Raw genomic sequence first — 26,701 nt, 5'->3', positions numbered from 1 at the left:
TGCTAAGACTTTTTTGGAAGACAGGCTGATGATCCAGAAGGATATGGAGAGACACAAACACTGGGGCCCATGTATTTAGATGCTGTTCCTTGGTTAAGATTTTGCACTTAAGGAGGAAAAACCAACTGCATAGGTACAGAATAGGTGGTTATCTGGCTCAGCAGGAATAAGGAATGTCTTAGTGCAGGGATTGGCAACCTGCGGCTCTGGAGCTGCATGTGGCTCTTTCATCCCTCTGCTGTGGCTCCCTGCCGCCGGTTGGCTCCACAATCGATAAGGCTTTCGGTTAGGACAGGTAGAGGAAAAAAGACTCCGTGCTAGGAGGAGACTCTATGGTGGGGGAATTGGACTTCTGGTCGGGCCGTGACATGATTAGGGGTTTGGGGTTAGGACTTTTGTGGCTCTTTTTTAAGGTTGCCGACCCCTGTCTTAGTGGACAATCACTTAAGTATCAGCCAGCAGTGTTCCGCAGCTACCAAAAAACCCGATATAGTTGGTTTGTCTGAAAAAACCAGAAGCAAAGGATAAGTAGCTGCCCATGGGCGTAGGACAGTGTTCAACATTTGAAGACTGCTGGATTTCTGACACCTCACAATTCCCCACAACTGGCAATCTTTTAAAAAGATTTGTGGGTTTCAACTCCCACGGAGTTCCTGGCCTGGAGAATTCTGGGCATTTATAAAGTCTTAAAAGTGGCCAACTTTGAAAACGACTTTTGTTTTCAGTCCACCCAACTAGACGTCGGCAAAGGTTCTTGGCCGATATTCGTGCAGTGTTGCAATATAGGTACGGTAACGTTACAGTGCAGTAAAAAAGAATTGGGCATCTGCTGACTGAGAAGAGAGAAGAAAGCAGAGAATTATCGTATTTTTCAGAGTATAAGACGCATCAGAGTAAAAGACGCACCAGTTTTGAAGAGGTAAATTAAAAAAAAAGTTTTTGCATTTTTGTGAAAAACGGGGCATGCAGAGTTTGAGAGGCTGGGGGGGGGGGAACAAAAACAAACAAAAACCAGCCCATTTTTAACTCGCTTTTGCCCTCCCCAGCCCCCAGGAGCACCCTCTGTCTATTTTTGTGAAGGAGGCAGGGTTCCGGGAGGTCGAAAATGCTGTATTTGGTGTATAAGATGCACCCCAGATTTTCATCCTTTTTTTGGGGGGGGGGGGGAAGATGCGTCTTATACAGTATGTCCTTTTGCCTGCTGACATGTGCAACACCCCCACCTTTCAAATCATTTCAGTTGGGGATGATGGGTTTTGGCCTCCAAAATATTTATAGGCGGCTTTAGGTTGCATCAACAGTGTTTCTCACTCTTGGGCCCTTTAAGATGGGTAGACTTCAACTCCCAGAATTCTGGGGGAATTCTGGGAGTAGAAGTCCACCCATCTTAAAGGGCCCAAGTTTGAGAAAAACCATTGTAGGGTGAGTTACACCCACTTGTCCCAAAAAGTAATAAAGACACCAGAAATCCTGCCTTTCTCTCCCACCCATCGCTCTGCAGCCCCCCCCCCTTTCCAGCTGCAAGCAGATGCAAAAAAATAAATAAAATTAAAATAAACTAGTGCATTCAGGATTTTAATGCACAGCTTAAAATGTCACTGCCTCTCCTGCTGCCCGAGTCGGTCTTCTCTTTAAATTTCTTTTGTCTTCCTGAACAGCGGCGGTGGTAGCCGCTTCCGGAGAGATGTCCCTCATCGTGTCCGTATTTGGGGGAGGGGGAGGAGGGTGGTGTTGGCGTCCTGCCCCCTCATTTGAAGACCTTGCCTTGGTTGAACGCTTTGCCGACGTGCTTGAAGTCGCCTTCCCAAGCGAAATACTCCTTCACCATGGTCTTGCACTCCTCGCTCTCTGGCTCCAGCTTCCGCCAGGTGTATGATTCGTAGTCCACCTGCCAGTCAGGGCTCAGCTGAGGAAGAGATGAAAAGGGGGGGGGCGTGAGGAGGGGGCAGGAAGGGAGCTGCACCCTCCCTGTCTCAACGAGAACCCTCACAATGCAGAAGTGCAATACTGGGGCTTGCTAACTGGAGGTTGAGGAGGAAGATGGGCCAATCCTGGAGTCTGGAAAAGGCTCTGAGGGGGGCTCTGTGTCGGAGGCAGAGAGGGGGCCAGGGCCGTTCAACAGTTATCAGCTGCCTTCGGAGTCAGACATCAGTGAGGCAGAAGAACAGCTGGAGCCTGTTCCCAGTGTGCGCATGTGCAGAGTTACCAGACGAAGGGAAGAGCTAAAGAACAGGGGTTGATTTGGGAGTAAGGACACAGGTGGATGGTGAATGGCCCCTCCAGAGAAAATAAGAGAGGAGCGAAAGGGGAGGGGAGTTTGCAGGAAGCAATTAGTTCATTCCTGCATTCGTGCCCTTCCAACTCAGTTATTCTGTTACTTGGTTCTTAAACGAATCATGCAGTCATTAAGCGAATCTGGCTTCCCTCACTGACTGCTATTCAGAAGGTCACAAAAGGGGATGATCACGTGATCCCGGGACAACCCGGCGGCCGAGCCCAGTTGCCAAGCCACTGAATTCTGATCACACAACCATGGGGATGTTGCAACAGTCGTAAGTGTGGAAAATGGTCCCAAGCCTCTTTTTTTCCAGTGCTGTAGAAATTTTGAATGGCCAGTAAACGAACAGTGGTAAGTCGGGAACTATCTGTAATCATTTTGGGTTAATGGTGGTGTTTGCTCGCAGGAGCATTATGTTTGATCCTGGCTTAGAAGGCAGGAAGTTCAACCCCAGGTCTAAGACCCCGTCATATTGTTTCGAGCGTGGCTCCTGTTCTTAACAAGCAAAACCCCTTTTCTTTACTCGACTGTGAATTTTTTTCATTCACAGTCCGCAAGGGCTTGGCAAACAGTCTTTCAGAGGAATGTTTATCCACACGAACCTTATCTCGCTTGGAGAACTGCCAGATAACTAGTTTCCAACCGCAGGGCAAGGCAACCCTTGGCACAGAGTCTCTTATAGTCACAAACAGAACTTTCTGCTCTTGAAACGACTAAAAGGACGGATTGTTTCCTGCAAAAGCCCCCTCCCCGTTCGCTCCTCTTTTGTCTCCTCTGGGAGGGGCCAATCACCTCCAAGGTGTGGCTTTACTCCCAAGTCAACCCTGCTTTCTGAGCTGTTCTTGTCTTCTGACTGCTCTGCACATTCGCACACTGGGAACAGGCTCCAGCTGTTCCTCTGCCTCGCTGCTGTGTAGCTCCCTCTCTGCCTCCAACGCAGAACCCTCGGTCTGAGCGTTCCTCAGTCCCCAGGACTGGCCCATGTTCCTCCCCAACCCTCCTCACTGTCTGACTCTGCTGCCAGCTCCGCAGGCCGCTGGCAGGCCACAACAGCCCCAAGAGGTGAAGGACAGAGGTTCTCTGGCAGAATAGATGGAATGTCTTCCAGGGAAGCCATTAGGAGTAGCAGCATGAGAGGCAACATTTTCTGGGAGAGGCGGAAGGGAAGGAACAGATGGGATCGTGACGGAGTGTGAGAGGAATAGATGCCCTGTGGGGTTGTGCACGACTGCCTCTCTGTGGGATAGGTGACCTCATCCACCCCTAGCACACCCAAACCCTCCCTACCAGCACCGATCCTGGAAGAGAGGATCACGGGCGTCTCATAAATCTCCTAAGGGCCGTAAAGAGCAAATCCTTCTTTTAGGGAGTTTTGGCAGCCCCCCCCCCGAAACTCCCCCCCCCGTCTAACTGGCAGAAGAAGCTCTGGTAGTTGAACTTATCCTAACCCAGGGGTCGGCAACCTGCAGCTCTGGAGCTGCATGTGGCTCTTTCATCCTCCTCCACCACCACCTTTTCCTCCTCTCCACAAACCTCACTCCTTACTAGCACTGAGGATGTTCCCTAGTTGGGTCATGAAACATCTGCAAGAAAACCATCCAGCTCAGAAAGCACCAAAGACCCCACAGTCCTTTTCTCTCTCTCTGCCTCTTCTTCCTCCTCTTCCTCCTTTGTTCTGCAACCCGTCTCCCTTCTACCACTGAGGATGTTCCCTAGTTGGGTCATGAAACATCTGCAAGAAAACCATCCAGCTCAGAAAGCACCAAAGACCCCACAGTCCTTTTCTCTCTCTCTGCCTCTTCTTCCTCCTCTTCCTCCTTTGTTCTGCAACCCGTCTCCCTTCTACCACTGAGGATGTTCCCTAGTTGGGTCATGAAACATCTGCAAGAAAACCATCCAGCTCAGAAAGCACCAAAGATCCAAGTTCTTTCTTTCTTTCTTTCTTTCTTTCTTTCTTTCTTTCTTTCTTTCTTTCTTTTCTTTCTTTCTTTCTTTCTTTCTCATCCTCCTCCCTCCTCTGTTTTGCAACCTGTCTCCCTTCTAGCACTGATGATGTCCCTAAGTTGGGTCATGAACCATCTACAAGAGAGCCCCTACCAAGCTCAGAGAGCACCAAAGACCCCCTTTCACTTTTCTGCGCTTTCCCGGTTTCTGTCTGGCGTGGCCTTGTCCGCAACACCTGGAAAGGGGGTGGGGGTGGGAGATCCTTAGACTCACGGGGAAGGCGAGCTCCTGTCCGCGGAAGACCCAGATGCCGGAGATGCTGCTGTTGTTGTTGGTGCCAAAGAGGATGACGGAAGCGAAGGCGTTCTTCCGCAGTTTGTCCAAACGTTGGAACATGCCTGAAGGGAAGAAGCAGCAAAGAGGGGTGCGATGAACGGTTGGGCCAAACTTGTAAGCGTTGTAGGAAGTTATCACCCAGCCCTCTCCCAGAAAAATAAATCAACCTAGGAAATATTGGAAAGGCAGAATATTACATTTCCCTAGGATGTGAAAAGGGAGAAACGTGTTTTAAATTGAGAATAGCTCCCTGTAGCTTCCTGCCTCCACACACTTTGTCAATGGGCTATTAAGAAGGCCAAGCCAGGCCCTTTACATAAGAAAGAGTTCTCCCCTTCAGCTCCAGGGATTAAGGCCTGATTAGCCTTTACCCACTCACCACGTGGCATCTGAGAACTCAACCAAACCTGGATTCAAAACCCAGCCTAGGGAGTTGCCCCTGCATGGGCCCATGGGAGTCTGACAACCAATCAGAATACAAGCTCAAGATCAAAGGCCAGAGAGGGCATAAAACCAGGGACTTTCAGCATCTCAGCCCTTCCTTCTTCTCCATCAACATTGAAGCATGTGATCACCTTTTCTGTTCAGGGCTCAAGCCACGTGGTCCTGTCCACCATTAAACCATCTTTCCAAGCAGCCTCCATGTCTCCAGTGTCTTTTCCCCACACTTGGAGCCGAACCCAGAAGGACATTTCTTCCAACAGCGTAATAAAAAGGAAATTGGGGGTGGTGGTGAGTGGGGTGGAAACGGAAGGGACCTTACCAGTGATAAGGTTGCAGCTCATGAAAGTCTGGGCCAGCTCCTCCGGGAAGCGGTACTCGCCGTACCAGATGGACCAACCGTCTTTGTCGAAGTGCTCCCAGAAGTGAGGCAGGGCCACCTTCAAGGTGTCTTCGTTGGAATACTTCCGCTTAAATTCGTCCAGGATGAAGGGGCTGGAAATAAATTAATAAGAGGGTCTCACTCAACTGCAGCACAGAAAAAAAAAAAACAGGGGGAGGGAAGGTGAGGAGGAGGAGGAGGGAAAGGGCACGGCTGGATGTCCTTGCTGACTTTTCCTATCCCCAGCTTTCAAAGGGAGAGCTTTCCAGGAAGGTGAAACGCCAGTTATCCTAGTCTGCGGGGAGAGGGGGGATAAGTGGGGGTGGCAGACCAAACAAGCTTGGCCTCCTGTATCTTGGGCAGCCAAGTGCCAATCTGGAGCACCATCTAGATCAGTGTTTCTCAACCTTGGCAACTTGAAGATGTCCGGACTTCAACTCCCAGAATTCCCCAGCCAGCGAATGCTGGCTGGGGAATTCTGGGAGTTGAAGTCCAGACATCTTCAAGTTGCCAAGGTTGAGAAACACTGATCTAGATCATGATGGCAAACCTTTTCACATGTGCATGCCCCAGAAACCTGACAATCACTTGGCTGGTGCCTGCATGCCTGTTTTGGGGGCGTTTTTCCAGTCATTTTCAGACTGTTTTTTGGCCTGAAAAATGGACTGAAGCCCCCCCCCCCCCATGGTCTCCTTTTTAAACCAGTAGAGTAGCTGGTGACGCCACGTGTGCCATAGTTTCACCATCACAGATCTACACTCCTGCTTGAAGCCAAACCATCATTGCTGGGAAAATAACAGATTTAAGAGTTGGAAGGGACCTTGGAGGCGCCAGTCGTGGGCTTCACGTGCCTGTTGTTCAGAGAGGCATTTGTTAAGTGAGTTTTGGCCCATTTTAAGACTTATCTTGCCACAGTGGTTGAGTGACGGATAATCAGAGCTGCAGAAAAAACAACGGCTGCCAACGTGCATTACATTGAGGACTTGCACACTGCACGAGTCAAAGAGGACTGGGAAAATAACTATATACCCCTCGCATCCTGGACATAAATTGTTTCAACTCCTACCCTCAAAATGATGCTATAGGGCTCTGCACACCAGAATAGATATTAAGGACAGCTTTTTCCCGAATGCCATCACTCTGCTAATTCCCACAACACTGTCAAATAATTTACTAAGATTATATTCCTATTCTTCTCTTCCTACCTAGTATCTGTCTCTTCCCACTTATGACTATAACCATGTTGCTTGGATCTTTACGATTTATATTGTTTTACTGTTTGATTTGATTTGATTGCTTACTGACTATGACTTAAGTGCTGGATCTTTTTATTCTTGGTGAATGCATTTTTATTCTCCTTACGTACACTGAGAGCATCTGCACCAAAGACAAATTCCCTGTGTGTCCAATCATGCTTGGCCATAAGTTCTATTCTGTTCTATTCTATTCTTCCTTCTCCTCCTCCTCCTCTTCTTGGGATGCAGCCCACAGCTTGCATTGTCTTTGTTGATGTGGCCTTGCCATCTGTTTTGGATGCTGGCCACGGGTTTCTAGTTGGTAGGGAGCCTTGGCCACAGTGGAAGGTGCTGCTTTCAGGACAGGTCCATTCCAGTGGAGTTGGCCTTTGCAAATCTTCTCAGAAATTGGTGCCACACCAAAATGCCATCGCATGGTGTCATTTGTGATGTGGTCAAGAAGGGTGGTGCCCGATAACCAACAGAGCCTTCCTATTCCCATGGCGTGGAGAGCGCTTTTGGTCCCCGTTGCTGCTGCCCGGCATTCAGCGCCATATAGCGCAACAGGGCGGGCGAGTTGTGTCCTAAATCTTAGCTTTGAGACGGGTTGGCCTTCTCCTGTCACACTCAACTCACATACGTTGAGTGAATCACTGCAGTTGGTAGATTAGTAAGCTGTTTTTTAAGTGAATCGGGTTTCCCCACTGACTTTGCTTGTCAGGTGACACACACACCCCCCAAAAAAGGATCCTGTGACCCTGGGATACTGAAATCGTCCTAAATATGAATCAATTAAGAATCTGAATTTTGATCATGTGACCAGAGGATGCCGCAATGGCCGTGTGAAAAACAGTTACAAGCCCCCCTATTTTCAGTGATGTTATAACTTTTATAATAGTCCCTAAATCAATGGTGGTAAGTTGAGGACTATTTGTACCAAGAAATGAGAAATGAGTTATTATTATTAATCATCGCACAGTCAGCCAGATGTTCAGTCTGGGCCTGGCATGTTTGTCTGCCTATCGAGTCCTTACCAAGGACCTGGGATCGGCAAATCTGGACGTTTGATGATGTGACAGGTATCGTCGCAGAATGGAAGCAGTTCCAAGTAGAGCCGCCTTCTGCAATTGACTGATGGCAAATTTGTAAATGCCAATTTTAACAGCTTCTGTACAAGTATAATCTGAAATGTAACAGCGTCCTTGTTGTCTAATTAGACCCTGACTTAATCACGGAGTAGATCTATTTAAAAAATTGGGAGTAGTTAGTGTGACTACATTTAAGAAAACTTTCTGGCATTAATATACTGCCCCAATGCACATTTCTCCAATTCTTTGCTATTTCTATGGGTCAGGCACACATGCACAGAAATATACCACAAACAGTATATATCATCTGTGCTGTTTGTTGCAAGGAGGCAGATTTCCCCCCCCCCTTTGTTTTCCTTCTAGGTGCGTCTTATATGAAAAATATGGTACTTCATTCATTAAACATGAAACTCAGTCAACTACCCGGTTTCCCTGGAAATAAGACCTCCCTGGATAATAAGCCCAATCGGGGCTTTTGAGCACATGCGCTAAAATAAGCTGAAAATATTGCAACACAGCAGCAGCCATGAGGTGACCACGCTCACTGTCTCCTGCACCTCAAATATAATAAGACCTCCCCGAAAATAAGGCCAAGCGCTTATTTCGGTGGTCAAAAGAAAATAAGACCCTTTCTTATTTTGGGGTAAACATGGTATTATTATTATTTAGATTTATATTGCCACCTACTCACACATGCGACTCAAGGCAGCTTACAAACATAAAAATATATTAAAAAAACAATAAAAACTAATAGAAGAATCATCTATAATAAAATAACCCATCCCGCCCTGGTGTTGTAACAGATCTGAGCAACATTCCATGGCTATTTTTGAAAACGCTCCTCGTTTTCTTTTCGGCAAGCCATAAAATCAGGTCCTTTAGCCTGGATTTCATAACCTTGTAAAAGAATCAGCCGTTTTTCTCCCCTCCAGTCAGTTGACAGAGTTCATCAGTAACTATTTTGTAGGCGTTATCTCAATTTAGCCTACGAGGTCTTGCAAGGGGGGGGGGTATTTTGGGATGAGGATTTCATCAAAACGATTCGGTAAGAATATTGGGATTTTGCTCAGGGTTAAGGTAAATTGCGGGGCGTGTTCAAATTGCCTTTTTTTAAAAAAAACATGTTCCTATATACCTATATTTTGTTTTTGGTCCCAGGAGGCTGCAGGGAGGCCTGCTAGGCCCAAAACAGGACATGGGGCTGTTGTGTGTGCATGCACCGGGGGTGGGTGGGTGAAGTCGTGCTCAGTGAGGTTTGCCTGTGTGTGTGTGTGTGTGTGTGTGTGTGTGTGTGTGTGTGTGTGAGAGAGAGAGAGAGAGAGAGAGAGAGAGAGAGAGAGAGAGAGAGAGAGAGAGAGAGAGAGAGAGAGAGACAGAGACAGAGACAGAGACAGACGCGGCCTTGCATTATTATATTGCATTGCTTTCGGGTGGCTTATAGGTCTGTCAATCTTAAGCCACCTTAAAGGCTACAACACCCATGATTTCCAAGCCACTGGAGAGGAACGGGCGAGCAAAACCGAGACTGAAAACGGGGCCAGCTCACTTTTGACTCACTCCCAGATGAAAGGGCAGAACGGAAAACGGGTTTCTCCAGGCGGGAGCAATTGGGCAGGTAACTCCACGAGTACTGAGGCCGCCCTCTTGTTAACTCAAGACGTTTTCTTCTGCTCTGTGATCCAGATGGACGGACACATAGGTGTGTGCGCAAGTATGTGAGTGTGGCTGCGTGTGTTTAAATATTTATATACACCAATAAAAGTTTTGCCGACCTTTTGCATATACATTTGCGCTTTTGGATGTAGGCAGATAACCGTGTTGTTTTTCTCTGGACACAAGGGCAGACATTAAAATGAAATCCCGATGTGTGTGCGTGCAGGCGTGTATATTCTACATGTTGCTCTATTGTGTTATTATTGTTATACTGGGGATGATAATAAACATGGTGGGTGGCGTTTTTTTCTTCTTTCAAGAGGGCATTGGGATTTCATTTTAAAGTGTGCTATTGTGTAGAGAAAAATAATGAAACCTACCTATCTCTACCATCTATTTGCCCATCATCTGTCCGTCTATCATCCACCTACCTCATCCATCCATCTCTACCTATCTCTTTATCTCCCTACATACCTACAAATCATATTCTCTCATCTACCTGCTTATCATGTCAGTATCATATCTACTGTATCTCCCTACCATATCTATTTACTGTACGTATCCACCTATTGTATCTATCTGCCACACATCTTTCTATCTACTGTATCTACCTACCATATCTTTCTTTCTATCTCTCTTTCTATCATATCTCTTTCATCTACCCTTTCTCTTTCTACCTACCGTATCTCTCTCTCCAGTATCTCTCCACCATACATCTCTTTCTATCTACCGTATCTACCTACCATCTTTCTATCTTCTGTATCTACCTACCATCGTTCTATCTTTCTTTCTTTCTTTCTATCTATCAATCATCTATCTATCTATCTTTCTATCTACCTACCTACCTACCTACCTACCTACCTCTTTCATCTACCATATCTCTCTTTCTACCTACCGTAACTATCTACCTACCATCTCTCTCTCTCCAGTATCTCTCTCCCATCTCTCTTTCTATCTACCTACTGTATCTCTCTCTCCCATCTATCTACCTACCATATCTACCTACCATATCTATCTACCTACCATATCTATCAATCTATCTGTTGTATTTGTGCTGATATATATATATATACACACACACACACACACACACACACACAGACATATATATATATACACATACATACATATATAATGTCTGTCTACGTATCTACCTATCTATCAATTATCTACCTACCTATCTATCATCTATCTATCTCTCTTCTAGTTATCTTTCTCTCTCATCCGCCTGGTAGAGGAGGTTTTTTTTTGGGGGTGGGGAGGCCAGAGGGAGGTTCCTTGCCCGAAAACAAGTCGGCTACTGTGTTGAGCTGATCATGGATCACAGGACAGCTCGCTGGGAGCAACAGCTGAAGGGCAAGGAGGCCAGAATAAATGAAACGCTGCACCTCGGGGTCAGCATCGTGTTTTGCAGAGAAGGGCCTCCTCCTCCTCCCTCTGCCCCCTTCAAGAATCTGCTCCCCGGCCCCTCCTCCTCCAGGGAGTGGGGGGGGGGGGAGAAAGGACCTCTCCAGTTGCAAGCAGCAGCTGACGCCCCCAAAATGGGAGTTCACCAGTTTTTTTAGGCCATGGACCAACTTTGCTGGACCCGGAGAGGGCCTCTCCTACCCAGCAGCCCCCCCCCCACTTCCAGGGGGAGGCAGCCCAACCTGGCCCGCTGCCACTTCCAAGCCCGAAAAACAAGATTCCCCCTTCCCTTGTGCCTCACTGGGCTGGAAGGAAGCCCAAAAGCGGCTGGCCAGCCAGCGTGAGGCTTTACTGCCGCCATGTGGCTCATCCTGGGCAGCCCCAGAGTTTCTCTTTGGCCCAGCCAGAAAAATGGAGCAGCAAAAGAACCACTTTGGGAGTCTCGTGTGTGTGTGTGTGTCTGTGTGTCTTTCCTTACAGCTGAGGTTAGGGCAAGAAGTTGGCAACTGGGCCACAAAGCTCATTTACAGAGTTCCATGCTCCCAGGCCCAGGGGTTTCATCAAAACCACCATTTCTGATGGTCACCCAAAAAACAGGTGCCTACTGCGAACCGTTAGTTTGCTTAATGACCGTGGTGCCTGCTTAACGACCAACACAGACACAGACACCCACAGGATGACAAAATTGGGCCTGTCACGTGAACTGATATCTTTTAAGAGTGGTCACGAATTAGGACTGCGACGGGCGAGCTCCGTCCGGATGAAGTCAATTTAAATCGCTAATAAAGACTTGATTTAAATCAGCTCAATTTAAATCGTCATTTTTAAAGAGCCACTGCCATTTCTGTCCCACAGCGGCTCCTCCTCTGACCTGCTGTTGACTCACCGACCGTCCCATTCGCTTTAACCGGACGGCTGGTGATGTGGCAGGGACACAACAAGGGTGAGGGATGTGGTGGGCAGCAGGTGAGTGGATGCCCACTTGCAGGCCCTGCTCTGATGGATCTGAAATGACAGGTGTCCTTTAATATTATATTTATAAAATGCTTAGAAGGTCTCTCTTTCATTTTTACTGCTTGCCCTTCCTCCTCACACTTACAGAGTCCGGTGGTACAGCTGCATTTCTTGTCAAACAATCAGGCAATTTGTAGTGCACATAGATTTGCAAAACAAGGGGAATAAAGGAATATTCCTGAAGTTTTGTTTTATGATTGATCTCGTGGTTACTGTGAAACTGCATGAATGCATCAATAATGCATGTTATCTCAGCTGGCAGAGCTTGGATTCATTGGATGAGTTTCCCAAATTATGTAAATATTGCAGAATCTACAGCTTTCATGCTGAATAAACTACATTATGAACATTGTCTTAAATAGAAAACTATCTTTAGATGGATTTTTTTTTTTTACTCCCAAAGCATTTTATTAAAATACATTTGATTTTTCCGATTGAAATAGAAAAAAATCCACCCTGGGCTCCATTGTTTGAAAGTCAAGGGTTACCTGTGACACAACCACACCTCTTCCGCCTTAACTTTTTCATTGTCTTTTTTGAAGGGAGGATTTGAATGTGGCTTATCTCTATGTATTAAATGTTTATTTAGATTTATTTCTTTCGGTGTCTACTAAATGCAGGAAGCGCTGAGTGTACCCATCAGACAATAGCATGGAAGATGATTCGCCCTCGAGAGTATTTAGTGAGACACACAAAATATTTCCCTCTTTCCTGGGACGCTCAACAAATCTAAAACAAGTTTCCAAAACCAAATTAGTTTTGTCCCTTTTAGATATAGAGATGGCCTTCATACAGGTAGTTCTCAAGTTACAATACTTCACTTAGGGACCGTTTCCAAGTTACAACGGCACTGAAAAAAGTGAACTATGACCGTTTCCCCACACTTACGACCGTTGCGGCATCCCCCATGATCAAAATTTAGAAGCCTGGCAACCGATTCATACTTACGATGGTTGCAATGTGTGGTGTGTGTGTGATGTGGTCACCTTTTGTGACCTTCTGACAAGCAAAGTCAATGCAGAAGCCAGATTCACTTAACAACCAGGTTGCTAACTGGACAGCTGCAGGGATTCACTGAACAACCGTGGGGAGGAAGGTAACACAGGCCAAAATTCACTTAACAGCCTGTCTCACTTAGCAACAGAAGTTTTTTTTTGGGGGGGGGGGGGCGGCACAAGGGTGAATTACCTGCATCATCTTTCGTTCATTTGACTGTTCAAAGTTACGATACTGAAAAAAGGGACTTTCGTTTTTCACACTTTACGACCCCACGATCAAGGGATCAAAATTCGGATGCATAGCCCCTGGCATGTTATTATTTATGACGGCTGCATTATCCCAGAGTCATTTGATTCCACTTTTACAACTTCCTGACAAGCAAAATCAAGGGGCTGAACCAGGTTCGCTTAACAACTGTGCTCCTAACTTCGTAATTGTGACGATTCACTTTTAACGCCCGGGGCCAGGAAGGTTCGTAAAAACGGCGGCCAAACTCACTTAACTGACTTGTTTTAGCGATGGAAATTTCACGCTCAGTTGTCGTCGGGAGTCGAGGACTGTCTGTAAACATGGAATTGTGGTTCCCCCTCCCCCCCAAAGAAGGAATTTCCTAGGTTTGAGGTACAGGGAGATCTGCCTAAAATTATAATGATGGAACTATTTTTTTCTCCACGTAGCCAAATTTCAGTCCCGACTTCCCGGATGCTTCCACATTTGACCGAAGGAACACTGGGGGACATTTTCCAGGTGGACCCGAACCCCCAGAATGGGAGTCACCCCATTCTTTTCGTGGACTCTGCTGCGCCCCTCCTCCAACCAATTGGGGGTGATGGGGGTTCCCCTTACCTTTTGGGCAGGTGAGCAAAAGGATCTTTGGATTTGGGCTCGGCTGCCAAGGCCTGCTCACACTCGTCTAATTCCTCCTCTGGCTCTGGCTTCTTCTCTTCTTTCTTCTCCGCTTTCTTCTCCTCCTTTGGCGTTTTCTCCTTCTTGGAGGATTCCTTCTTGGGTTGGTTCTCTGCAAACTTCCTGGCTGCAAAGCCACAAGGAGAAAAAAAGAGAGAAATGAACAGGATTCAGGGTTTCTATGCCAAAGGGTCCATTTGTGGCACCTTAAAAGTGCTAAAGCAGCATTTTCCAACCTTGGTCGCTTTCAAGGCGGGTGGACTACAATTCCCAAGATAAAATAACAGACCAACAGAGTTGAAAGGTACTTGGAGGTCATCTAGTCCAACCCCCCAGCCAAGCAAGAGACCAGACACCATTTCTAACAGATGGCAATCCAGTCTCTTCTTGAAAGCTTCCAGGGATGAAGCTCCCACAACTTCCGAAGGCAACTTCTGTCCCATGGGTGGATTGTTCTCACTGTCAGAAAATTCCTCCTTATTTCCAGATTGAATCTCTCCTTGGTCAGTTTCCATCCATTCTTCCTTCTGTGGCCTTCAGGGGCTTTGGAGAACAGCTTGACCCCCTTCCTCCTCTCTGTGGCAGCCCCTCAAATATTGGGAGATGCTCTCCTGTCTCCCCTGGTCCTTCTCTTCCCTAGACTAGCCAGGCCCAGTTCCTGCAACCGTTCATTGTATGTTTGAGCCTCCAGTCCCTTCATCATCCTGGTTGCTCTTCTCTACATTTTTTCTAGAGTCTCCACCGCTTTTTTATAGTGTGGTGACCAATGGATGGAAACTAATCAAGGAGAGAAGCAACCTCTGACAGAATAATCAGTCAGGAGAACAGCTTCCCTCCAGAAGTTGTGAATGCTCCATAACTTCCAAAATTCCCTGACAGTGAGAACAATCAACCAATGGAAGAGAAGTTGCCTTCGGAAGTTGTGGATGCTCCCTCATTGGAGAATTTTAAGAAGAGTTTGGACAGCCACTTGTCTGAAATGCCTTGGAGAATAGCTTGACCCCCTCCTCCTCTCTGGGGCAGCCCCTCAAATATTGGAAGATGCTCTCCTGTCTCCCCTGGTCCTTCTCTTCCCTAGACTAGCCAGGCCCAGTTCCTGCAACCGTCCATCCTGTTTTACCTCCAGTCCCCTCATCATCCTGGTTGCTCTTCTCTACACTCTTTCTAGAGCAGTGATGGTGAACCTTTTTGGCACTTAGTGCCCAAATAGGAATGCATGCGTACTAGAGCGTCGGAAGTTGGCCGGCACACATGTTAGAACTGGTGCAGTGGCTTAGAGGCAAAGCTCTCGCCTCACAATCAGGAGGCTGTGAATTTGATCCCAGACAGAGGCAGGTTATTTCTTTCTCTGGGCACAATGAGAATATATCTGCGGAATATAACCCCGCATTGGCAACAGGAAGGGCATCCGGCTATTAAACACTGGGCTAGCTCCATTCAGTTGCCCAGACTCCACCCCGCAAGGGATTGTGGGGTCGTTAAAAGATGATTTGATTTCTGTTTACAGGCTTTTCAATGCTTCCTTTTTATTAAGGTGCCTAGAGCCGTGATGGAGAACGTATGGAACAAGTGCCAGAGGTGACACGCTGAGCACCCTCTGTGCGCATGTGCGCCCATCGTCAGCTGGTCTTGGGGTTTCTGGTTCTCAAAGACCAGTTGTCTGGCGCACATGACGGATAGCCAAAGACCAGCACACACATGGGCTCCCAGCCAGCTGGTCTTCCGCTGCGCGCATTCAAATTTGGGCACTTGGTGCCGAAAAGGTTCGCCGTCCCTGGCCTGCAGCAACCCCACGGCGAGATAGGCAGCAAATAAAGGTAACAAAATAAATCAAGGTTATCTGCGGAAGTTCATTCCAGCCGCTTAATTCCCAAGACCTCCAAGTGAGAAGGGGAAGGCTTCCAGCTATGAAACGCCTTCAACGGCTAAGCCACGGCGAGGGGGCATTTGATCAAGCAGTTGAATTTGCAGAAAAAGTTGGCAACCTTTTCAAAAACAGGGCGACTCAAAATGTGCTACAGGTTGAACCTATAAAGTGCATGGGGGGGTGGTGGTCTTCAGAAAACCTTTAAAACGGCCCCCGATTTTTGCACCATCCCTTCTTTCAGCTGGCAGAGCAGATATGAAATACGACCCTTTCCTACTTCGTGTTTCTAATTTTAGTTCTGGAAGTTGCAGAGCCCAAAGGCAGAAATGGACAATAAAAGGCACGCAATTTCTTCCATTTTCCTAAGATTGGCGGGCTTTCGACACAGACAGCCCTTGGCTTACGACCACAGTCGAGCTCAAGATTTCTGTTGCCAAGTGAGACATTTGATAGGTGAGTTTTGCCCCATTCTGCCACTGTTGTTAAGTGAATCAATGCAGCTGCTAAATTAGGAACACGGTTATTAAGTGAAACTGGCTTCCGTGTTGACCCGGCTTGTCAGAAGGTCGCAAAAGGGGACATTGCAACCATCATAAATACGAGTCAGTTGCCAAGCATCTGGATTTTGATCACATGACCCTGGGGATGCGGCAACAGTTCTAAGAGTGAAAAACAGCCCCAAGCCACTTTTTTTTCAATGTCATTGTAAGCTTGAATCATTAAATGAACGGTTGCATGTCGAGGACTATATGGAAAGCAGGGTTCCCCAACTTCCGGGCAGTGGCCTCTTTGCGTGAGTGGTGGGCAGTCTCTCACACGTGAAGATCCGTTTGTGTGAATGGCACACGCAAGTGTCCACCGCTTGCGCTAATGGAGCTGCGTGTGTGTGAGTGGCCTGCAGGCTTGCACGGAACCATTTCCTGTCTCCCCTACACCCCCAGCTCTCAAAAGTATTAAAAGTTGGGGACCACTGCTATAGAGGATGAAAAATCAATTCTGCATAATGGATTCCTATGAGCAGAATACAATAGTAGGAGTTAGGATAGAAAATATGGAATAGAAATAGAAATCAATAGAAATAGATGTCAGGCCTGCAGCCATCTTTTCTGATGGGTTTTTGGCCTGCCACACTTTCTGTTATTCTAGTATGCATTTTCTATGGTGGAAAAAGGGAGGGGGGATTGTACAGAGTTAGATGCTATGTAGCCATAACAACATTCTTTCTAGAAAGCCAAGGTCATCCTTTGCCTTTGAACCTGACCGGAACTGGATGGGTGGAAGCTGCCAGCATGGTAGTGGGAGATTGGACCATGGGATGGACTGGTGGGGGTGGGGCGGGGGCAAGAGCCTGAACTTTCAACTGGGTGGGGAAATCTGGGAAGCTTTCAGATTCGGGTTTTCCCAGATGTGCCAACATGGCTCTCTTCATAAATTGGAACTTTGAGGAATCCTTTGCCTCAGACTCTGATTTAATTTTGGATGCTATTTGGAACCCTGACAACAGAAATTAACAGAATAGAATAATAGAATAAATTTCTGGTTGGGGACGTTGTGAAAACACAAGACCTTGTTTCAGTGTGTGGCACAAATCCTGCTCTTAAGCCAGACAGCAATTCCTGGTTTCTCTCCCCCTACCAGATCTGTGTAGCTCCCACCCTTGTGGTTATCAAAATCTAGTGGTTCTCCCAGGCGGGCAATTGCAACATCTCCTTTTATACTTTCCTATTTGACTTCGGTTTGTGTAACTCTTTGAATTTAGAATAGAATAAGCTGGAAAGGACCTTGGAGGTGCTCTAGTCCAGTCCCCTGCTCAAGTACCCTGTACCATCTCAGACAAGTGACTGTCTAGACCAATGTTTCTCAACCTTGGCAACTTGAAGATGTCTGGACTTCAACTCCCAGAATTCCCCAGCCAGCTGGCTGGGGAATTCTGGGAGTTGAAGTCCAGACATCTTCAAGTTGCCAAGGTTGAGAAACACTGGTCTAGACTCTTCTTAAAAGCCTCCAGTGATTGAAAAATGGGCAGTTTTGGCTCATTTTTGCCCCCCCCCCCCCGGAGCACTCTGCAAGCTCCCTAAAGGCTGTTTTCGTGAAAAACAGTTTTCGTGATTGTAGAGTGCAATTCCCCCCCTCTTCAAAACCTTGGTGCGTCTTATACTCCGGTGCGTCTTATACTCCGAAAAATACGGTAAGGTACGCTACATCCAAGGGTGGCGTTAAGCTACTCGCAACACATCCCACCTCCCACCATCCTTATCCAGCCTTAAAAAGACAGAACGGCCATTTAAGAGCGAGAATCGGGGGTGAATTTCCTGACCGTCAAATTGCGCCATCTTCTCACACAGCTTCAAGTCCCCCAGGACGGCCTTGAACTGCGGCTGGTTGACGCAGGTCACAAACCAACGGGTCACATTTTCGTACGGCTGGCGGAAGGGGGGCTCCAGCACCTGAAGGAAAAGGGAGAGAAGGCGGGAAATCTCAGCTCAAGCGACCCCCCCCCCCGTCCGTTTCTTTCAACAAAAGGGAAAAACTAGGACTAGGCACCTGCCACATAATTTTTGGATTCCTGCTTGCTGTCAACTTACAAAAGAGATGGAGCCCAGGATTATGATCCTAAACCAATTTTACAACTGCTAAGCAAATGTAGCACCTGCAAAGGGAACAACCAGGTCTTAAAATCTGCAATGGACTCTTTGCAGGAAACTAACCAGTTTCTGACAAAAAGAGCTTGTTACCAACAATGGATTTATTCAACGAGCAGTGTTTGCTTTACAACCACATACGCATACACGAAAGGTTGTAAACCATGGTCACATGGCCACCGGACATTGAAAACAGCCGTAAATGCAGGCCAGTTGCCCAGTATCCAAAATGCTATCGTAGCAGGATGACAGAGTTGAAAGGGACCTTGGAGGTCTTCCAGTCCAACCCCTGCTCAGGCAGGAGACCCTATGCCATTTCAGACAGTGGCTGTCCAGTCTCTTCTTAAAAACTTCCAATCATGGAGCACTTACAACTTCTAGAGCAGTGTTTCTCAACCTTGGCAACTTGAAGATGTCCGGACTTCAACTCCCAGAATTCCCCAGCCAGCAAATGCTGGCTGGGGAATTCTGGGAGTTGAAGTCCGTACATCTTCAAGTTGCCAAGGTTGAGAAACACTGTTCTAGAGGCAAGTTGTTCAATGGATTAATTGTTCTGTCAGAAAATTTCTTCTTAGTTCTAAGTTCCCTCTGTCTTGATTAGTCTCCATCTTGCTTCTTGTCCTGCCCTCAGGTTCTTTGGAGAATAGCTTGACTCCCTCTTCTTTGGGGCAGCCCCCCAAATATTGGAACACTGCTATCGTATCACCCCTACTCCTTCTTTTCATTAAAGTAGCCATACCCAGTTCCTGCAACTGTTCTTCATATGTTTTAACCTCCAGTCCCCTAATCTTCTTTGTTGCTCTTCTCTGCACTCTTTCTAGAGTCTCAACATCTTTTTTACATCGTGGCAACCAAAACTGAATGCCGTATTCCAAGTGTGGCCTTTCCAAAGCCTGATAAAGTGCTATTAACCCCTCAAGTGATCTAGATTCTCTCCCTGTTTATGCAACCTAGAACTGTGTTGGCTTTTTTGGCAGCTGCTGCATACGGCTGGCTCGTATTTAAATGGTTGTCCACTAGGACTCCAAGATCCCTCTCAATCACGTGACACAGGTGAAAACTGCTTATTGGAATTTCAAATCCGGGTCATAAGGAGTCCCCCAGGGAGGTTCTTTGTAACTTCAAACTAAAGCTAAGCCGTAAGTTAAGGACCACTTGTACGCACCATCAAGTTGGTACAGGTAGTCCTCAAGTTACGACCAGAATTCAGTTCTTGGACTTCCATCCTTGGCGAAAAGACATCTTTCCTTCCACACTACCTCAAAATTGGGATTATGAAAAATGAGCCCTCAGAGCAGGTCGCCATGATTTAAATTCTGCCCTGTTTGGTGGCTGGCAGCTGCTGGTTCAAGGCAGGCTCTGCTCACGGTCCAGAATATCTAACCCCCCAGGACCTCCTCAGCCATCTACGAAGACTCACCTGCTTGTAAAGCCAGAGCAGAGTGCAGACCACTGTGATATCCGCCAGCGTGATACGCTCCCCGACCAAAACGTGCGAGTCTTCAGGTGAGAATCAAGCAGGCTCAAGATCCGTTTCACTTCTTCCTTGGCATACTCCGTAGCCTGGAAGGGGAGCAATAAATAAATAAATAAATTATGGAGACAGCCTAGGGATTTCAGTTTAGTTTACATTGTCATTACACCGTGTACAACGAAATTAAATGCCACCTTCAGTGTCCATTAGACATATAAAATAAAACACAAACACATCTCCTTCACATTCTATACAATCGGATTGAAAATCCCTGATATTGCATTAATAAAAGATCGGCAATTCGGCGGTTTGAATCCCTAGCGCTGCGTAACGGAGTGAGCTCCTGTTCTTTGTCTCAGCTTCTGCCCACCTAGCAGTTCAAAAGCAAGTAAAAATTCAAGGAGGAAAATAGGAACCACCTTTGGTGGGAAGGGAACAGCGTTCCGTGCACCTTCGGCATTGAGTCATGCTGGCCACATGACCACGGAGACGTCTTTGGACAGCGCTGACTCTTCGGCTTTGGAACGGAGATGAGTACCACCCTCTAGAGTCAGGAACAACTAGCACCTACGTGTGAGGGGAACCTTTCCCTTTCCCTCAAGCAATGAAAGGACAAGACCTCCATCAGGTCATGTGAGCACGGGTGTGTGGTGTCCCCCCCCCCCGATGCTAGAACTGAGTCGTAAACAGCTACAGAATTCCTCGACTTATAACTTAGTTGCTTAGTGAATGTTTGAAGTTATGATGTCGGGGAGGTCCATCGTATCTTCAGTCACTAAGGAACTAAGTTGTAAATCAATGACTTAATATAGCTATCTACTCTGAACTTCATGACTAACGAAACTTAAGTGTTGTGGCCTGTTGGCCACCAGCTTCTCTAGTCAGGGTCAGCATCAGGGCAAGCTCCAAGGGGGCGGGGGGAGAGGGAATGAAGCTGTCAGGGACAGAGGCAGAGTCTGGGTCGTCCGTCAGTCCTCCGATGGAGAGTCAAGAGCCCCCAGGGCTCTGGAGGTGGCTGATGAGGAAGAGGAGGGACAGCTGGGCCCAGTGCCTGACATGGATGCGCAGAAGGCAGAGGAGAGGAGAGCAGTGGAAATCTATGGGCCGTTCCTTGGGCCGGAAGAGCCACGCGAAGCCCAGCCCTAGCTCTGGGGATAAAAGGCAGGAGGCGGAGACGAATAGATGTGGCAGACAACTATTCATCTCCCTGCTTGATGGACTTCTTAACCTGCATTGAGAAAGAAACCTTTTGCAGGGACTCAAAATTAAAGGAATCATTTTGAGTTCACGTCAGAGAGTATGTCGTCTTTGGGGAGCTGGGTCAGAACAATAAGGCATCTCTCCAAGCAAAGCGATTCCTGCCTCCTTGTAGCTTTCTTAGATGGTTGGGAAACCTCTTCTCCTATAAAACCAGAGTGCCTCTTACCTGCTTGTTATATTGCATGATGCCAAGGGTGGGGAAGACCCAGGTGCTGGCTGGGGGCACAATGTCGCTGTCAGCAAAGCTCACCCACTGAAGGACTTGGGAAGCTGCCTCTTGAGTTCTGCCTCGTAGTTCCTCGTTGCTGACTGGGGGAGGGGAAAACCGGCCAATTAGAGAACCAACAATCAAAAAGGATACAGGCCACCCTCAACTTACGGCCACAGCTGAGCCCAAAATGTATGTTGCTAAGTGAGAGGTATGTTAACTGAGTCTTATGATCTTCCTTGCCGCAGCTGTTAAAGGAATCACTGCGGCTATTAAGTGAGGAACGCAATTTGTTAAGTGAATCTGGCTTTCCCGTTGACTTGGCTCCTCAGAAGGTCGCAAAAGGGGACAAGACGACCCCGGGACACTGCAACCGTCGTAGGTATGAGTCAGTTGCGAAACGTCCAAATGTAAACCACATGACCCTGGGGATGCTGCAACGGTCATAAAGGTGAAAAATGGTCCTAAGCCACTTTTTTTCAGTGCCGTTGTAACTTCGAACGGTTACTACCGTATTTTTTGGAGTATAAGAAGCACCTTTCCCCCCCGCCAAAAAGAGGGTGAAAATCTGGGTGCGTCTTATACACTGAATACAGCATTTTTGGCCTACCAAAACACTGCCCCCTTTGCAAAAATGGACATGCAGAAGGTTTGGGAGGCTTGCAAAGTGCTCTGGGAGGCTGGGGAGGGCAAAAACAAGCCAAAAAAAGGGGGGGGCATTTTTGCCCCTCCCAGCCCCCAGGACCACTCTACAAGCCTCCCAAAGCTCTGCATGGTTTTTCTTTTTGCAAAAAACTCAAAGCTGGTGAAGGGAAGCTGAATAATAATAATAATGATGAATTTGTCTAGTAACCCAGAGAGAATAATTTTGCGTCTCTTTAGGCTGGACTGAGTTAAAAAACTGAACCAGTCCAGTAAGAAGAGGTGTGTCCAGCAATTTGCACAATTCAGTCTCGAGGCTAATGGACAAAGTTAACCCATGCTTGGATTCCCCAAGCAGCGCACAGGAGAATGAGGCATGCAGAGGGTTTGGGAGGCCTTCATGCCCTTTTTTTTGAAAAAAAAAATTGGGCCCATTTTTGCGAAAAACGGGCTGTTTTTGGGAGGTTTACAGAGTACAAAAACATTTTTTTAAAAATTTGCCCCTTCAAAACCTTGGTGCGTCTTATAGTCCGGTGCGTCTTATACTCCAAAAAATGTGGTAAGTCAGTTTGCTATAAACCTGACCCAACACTGAGTCGAGATTTTGGATAAAACTGGGAAGCAGAGGCATATATTTACCGTAGTGTGCGATGGCGTTGCTCTCGAATATGCAAAATCCATCATCTCCTTCAAAGGCTGGGACCTATAGAGGGTTAGGAAAAGAGCTTCTGTGAGAAGACAGACGGGTCTCCTCCAAAGGGGTCAGCAGATGCCATCTGTAGCACTGTCTCTCAACCTCAAGAATTTTAAGGCACTTGGGACTTCAACTCCCAGAATTCCCCAGCCAGCACAACTTAAAACAGCTTGCTGAAACTGAGAAATGTCGATTTAAACTAACTATGAGACATTGCCTATTCTTAAAAATCCCTAGAGGTGGAAAACCCGCACCCAATAGGTACCGTGTACTTGTGCAGATCTTATTATCAGAAAGGTTTTTATATTTAAATAAAATGTAGGGAGCTGCGATTTAATTTCCCACAATCCCCAGGAAGCAATAATGTTGACAGGAAACTGCTATTGTTGTTAAATCTGGAGGAATGTTTCTCAGCCGTGGCAATGTTAAGATGAGTGGACTTCAACTCCCAGAATCCTTCAGCCATGGCTGGCTGGGGAATTCTGGGCAATCAAGTCCATGTATCCTTAAAGTGGTCAAGGTTGAGAAATGCTGATCTGGAGGATACAGCATTGCCTCAACAAGACCAACTGAAAAGTATCATTAACTTGCTCGGTTATGTAATTGGAGTGATACCCCAAAAAGGAACCTGGCTTATTCTGAAGATGCACCAAATCTGCTGGATACACGGATCATCGCATCCCAGTGTGAGTTTAAAAAAAAACTACTAGTCCCAGGGATGTAGGGAGCTAGCATATTTTTCAGAGTATAACATGCATCTTTTTCCCTCAAAAAGGGCTGAAAATCTGGGTGCATCATACACTAAATACAGCATTTCTTGACTCGCGAAACCCCGCCCATTTGCAAAAATGGCCGTGCATAGCCTTTAGAAGGCTTATAGAGTGCTTCTGGGGGCTGAGGAGAGCAAAAGTGAGCAAAAAACGGGCCCTTTTTTGCCCCCCCCCCCAGAAGCACTCTAAGCCTCCTAAAGGCTATCCTAAAGGGGCCCCTTTTCTGCAAAAAACAGTTTTTTGCTCGTTTTTGGCCTCCTCCTCCTCCCCCCAGGAGCACTCTGCAAGTCTCCTAAAGGCTATGCATGCCCTTTTGGGGGGGAAAAAGGGGGGGCTGTTTTTGGGAGGTCTGCAGAGTGCAAAAACTTGTTTTTTTTATAATTTGCCTCTTCAAAATCTTGGTGCATCTTATACTCTGAAAAATATGGTAGTTTGCTCTAGTACTGGGATGGCGAACCTATGGCAACACGTGCCCCAAGTGGTATGTGGAGCCATGTCACCTAGGACACATGGTGTCACCTGCTCCTCTTCCGGGTTTCTGGCACGCGTGCGCCCGCAACGATCAGCTGACCTTAGTGTATGCGGCAGTGCCGGAAACTGGAAAAGCTGGTCTTCCGTTTTTCCGTGTGAGCATGCGCGCTGGGTAGTGATCGCCACACATCCCTGCGTGCCAGTTACCGGAAGGCATGCACGTGCCGGAAAACAGAAGTTCATTTTCCGGCACGCGCATGCCCCTTAGGCAGCTGCTCTTCCAGGTTGCGGCCACTCAGTGCCAAAAGGTTCGCCATCACAGCAGCAGGATGGTGAGTTTGAATGCCACCTTATGCAGGAAAGCCATTCACTCTCTCAGCCCAACCTATAAGATTGTTGTTGTGGGGAAAATAGGAGGAGGAAGGACGTGTCGGACACGTTTCCCACTTTGAGTTATTTGTAAAATAAAGGCTGGATGCAAATAAATGAATGAACAAAATTTTCACAGCTCTAGCCAACTATTCTCCTAGAAACGAGCAAGAATCAAAATCACACAGGAAGATTACAGACATCTCCCATTCTACCAAAAAGAAATGCCCGAACTCCACGGCGTAACTCGAGTTAGGCAAGGGGGGGGGGAACAGCCACTCACCTTTCCAACTGGGAATTTTTTCAGAAATTCGGGAGTCTTGTTGGTCTGCCCAAAGTGAAACTGGGGTGGCGTGGAGAGGACTTTGATCTTGGCCCCGCTGTATTGAGCAGCGATGAGGGCTTTGAACGCCCGCCAGTTCTCGGGGTAAGTGTAGAGAGTCTGCAGGGGGAGCAAGCAGCGATGGGGTTAAGGGATACCCGAGAAGTTAAGCCACGACTCCATAATAGGTGCTACGTAGCCTTTTCCAAGTCTTAAAATCGATTTTTTCAGCCTGCCTACCGCAGCTGGTAGCCGAACTGTCTGCATTGATTTGTTCAACTAATAGGGTCAAGCTCTTGGCAGATGACTCTGCAGTGGGGCTGGCCAGAGGACTTTGCTACTGCAAAGCAAGAGTGGGCACCATCACAATGCAACATCAGCAGAAGGTTCCCTGATCTCCTACTTAAAATTCTCCATTGGCCTGCTAGGTCCTACACGCTCCATTCTCCAGAACCACGCCCGCCATCAAGCTGCTACCAGGCCCCTCTCCTCCTTGCTCTAGAACCTGTTAAAAGGCCCTGGAATATTCACTTGGGACATGCAATCATGGCTTGGAAGATCTACCTAAACATTTCTGGGTGCGAATCCAGAGCCACCTTTCCACACCACCTCCTCATCTCAGAATAACGCAACAACAGAATTGGAAGGTCTTCTATAGTCCAACCCAGCATCCAAGCAGGAGACCCTAAACCATTTTGGACAAATGGCTGTCCAGTCTCTTCTTGAAAATCTCCAGTGATCCAGCACCTACACTTTTTGAAGGCAAGCTGTTCTACTGGTTAATTGTTCTCACTGTCAGGAAATCCCTCATTCATTCTAGCTTGCTTCTCTCCTTCCTAAGTTTCCATCTGTCCCTCCTTATCCCAGTCATACACCTCATCTCCTAAAATAAGGATCTTCTGCTTAAAGGCATAGCCCTCCGAAGCCAACGCCCACCACCCTAAAATCCAGCAACCCCCCAACATGTTTAACAAGTATATGAATCAATGTTGGCTTCTGCTTATATTATTATAGACTGTCAGGAATTAGTTGTTTTCTTCCTAGCAAATTGTAACCTTAACACCGGATGGCCTTACTGCAAATGTTATTTCCCTGCTCTCTTGCTTCTATGCTTGGCTTCAAAGCTAGGCACGTTCTTGAAAACATAGAAGAAATTGTTACAGGGGAATATCAGGCCCCATAGATAAAAGAACCAAACTAGGGAGTTTTCCTGGCTCAAAAATCCTTAAAGCATTCTGCCGAAAAATAACTTAGCAAAGGGGGGCCGCCACCCCCTACACAAGGCTATAGGAGTCTCACTCTCTTCGACATTTCAGTGGCTTGAGGAAACTGCGGGAACCTTACAGTGTGAGACATTTCCACGGTACCTATCTTATGCCCTCATAAAAGGGCAATTCAGAGGAGGTTAGAGCCCATCATCCTTGCCCATTTGCTTCTAGGGTGGCCCCAAAGGCGGGGAAACCGCCCATTCCTGTTCTTTCATTCCCCAGGTGACTTGAGAGACAACTGCCTGTAAAGCTGCAGGCTCCATTCAGACGCCCATCACCCTTCTCCACCACTTCTGCAGGCAGCTTCTCTTCCATCCCACAAAAGCCCCCAACTCCGCCCCAAATGGCTTAATTTAAGAATTTGGGGAGGGGTCTTGTCTTTCATCTGAAGCCAGTTCAAGGCAAAAGGCTGGTTTGCCTTCCTCCCACGTGGCAGAGCAAAAGTAGCTCGACCCTCACCCCACCCACACAAACACACTACAGACCCGTGTTTCTTAACCTGGTGGGACTTTTAAGAGGGGCGGACTTCAACTCCCAGAATTCCCCAGCCAGCATAGCATAGCTATGCCTAGCACAGCTGGCTGGGGAACTCTGGGAGTTGAAGTCCGCCCTTCTTAAAAGTCCACCGGGTTGAGAAACTCCCGTCCTTAAGACAGCTCGGACTACAGCTTCTATAGGACATGGCCTTTAGGCCGGAGCGCATGGGAGTTGTAGTCCTGGCCGTTCGGGTCCGTTTAAAACCCCTCATGCGCGTGGCAAGGGAAAACCGAGCAGCCTGACACTCCCCCTTTCGGGCTCTGCCCGTCCGCTTAGCCTCCTCCGTCCCTGGCGAGGCTCCCCGCTGCAAGGCCCTCCCTCCTCCTTTCCCAACCCCGGGCTTCGGGGCAGCCCCAGCCCTCCCGATCGCCGGATGCAGGCGGATGAACTCTAGGCCTCGACGGGAACCGCAAGCTCACCCCGGCCACCGCCATCTTAGCGAGGAGAGGAAAGGAGGAGCGTCGCCCAAGACGGCCGTAAAGCAAGTAGGGGGA

General features: G+C 47.5%; 2 protein-coding genes across 3 annotated transcripts in view; both read right to left on the bottom strand.

Moving 5' to 3' along the window:
- Nucleotides 1-26,701, bottom strand: part of LOC116520073 (delta(14)-sterol reductase TM7SF2-like) — a 278,256-nt gene that overhangs the window by 183,851 nt on the left and 67,704 nt on the right. The window lies entirely within an intron of this gene.
- LOC116520071 (elongation factor 1-gamma-like) lies at nt 1,560-26,701 on the bottom strand. The gene is given in 11 exon segments (XM_032234216.1): nt 1,560-1,906; nt 4,496-4,620; nt 5,322-5,494; nt 13,624-13,810; nt 17,868-17,997; nt 19,613-19,680; nt 19,683-19,755; nt 21,093-21,235; nt 22,416-22,479; nt 24,364-24,522; nt 26,627-26,701. Coding segments are annotated over 11 exon segments (1,296 nt in total). The 5' UTR covers nt 26,642-26,701; the 3' UTR covers nt 1,560-1,747.

The sequence above is a fragment of the Thamnophis elegans genome, chromosome 17 (assembly GCF_009769535.1).
Source record: "Thamnophis elegans isolate rThaEle1 chromosome 17, rThaEle1.pri, whole genome shotgun sequence".
Lineage (NCBI taxonomy): Eukaryota > Metazoa > Chordata > Lepidosauria > Squamata > Colubridae > Thamnophis > Thamnophis elegans.
The sequence above is the reverse complement of the archived record's forward strand: the minus strand, read 5'-3'. Positions and strand labels throughout refer to the sequence as shown.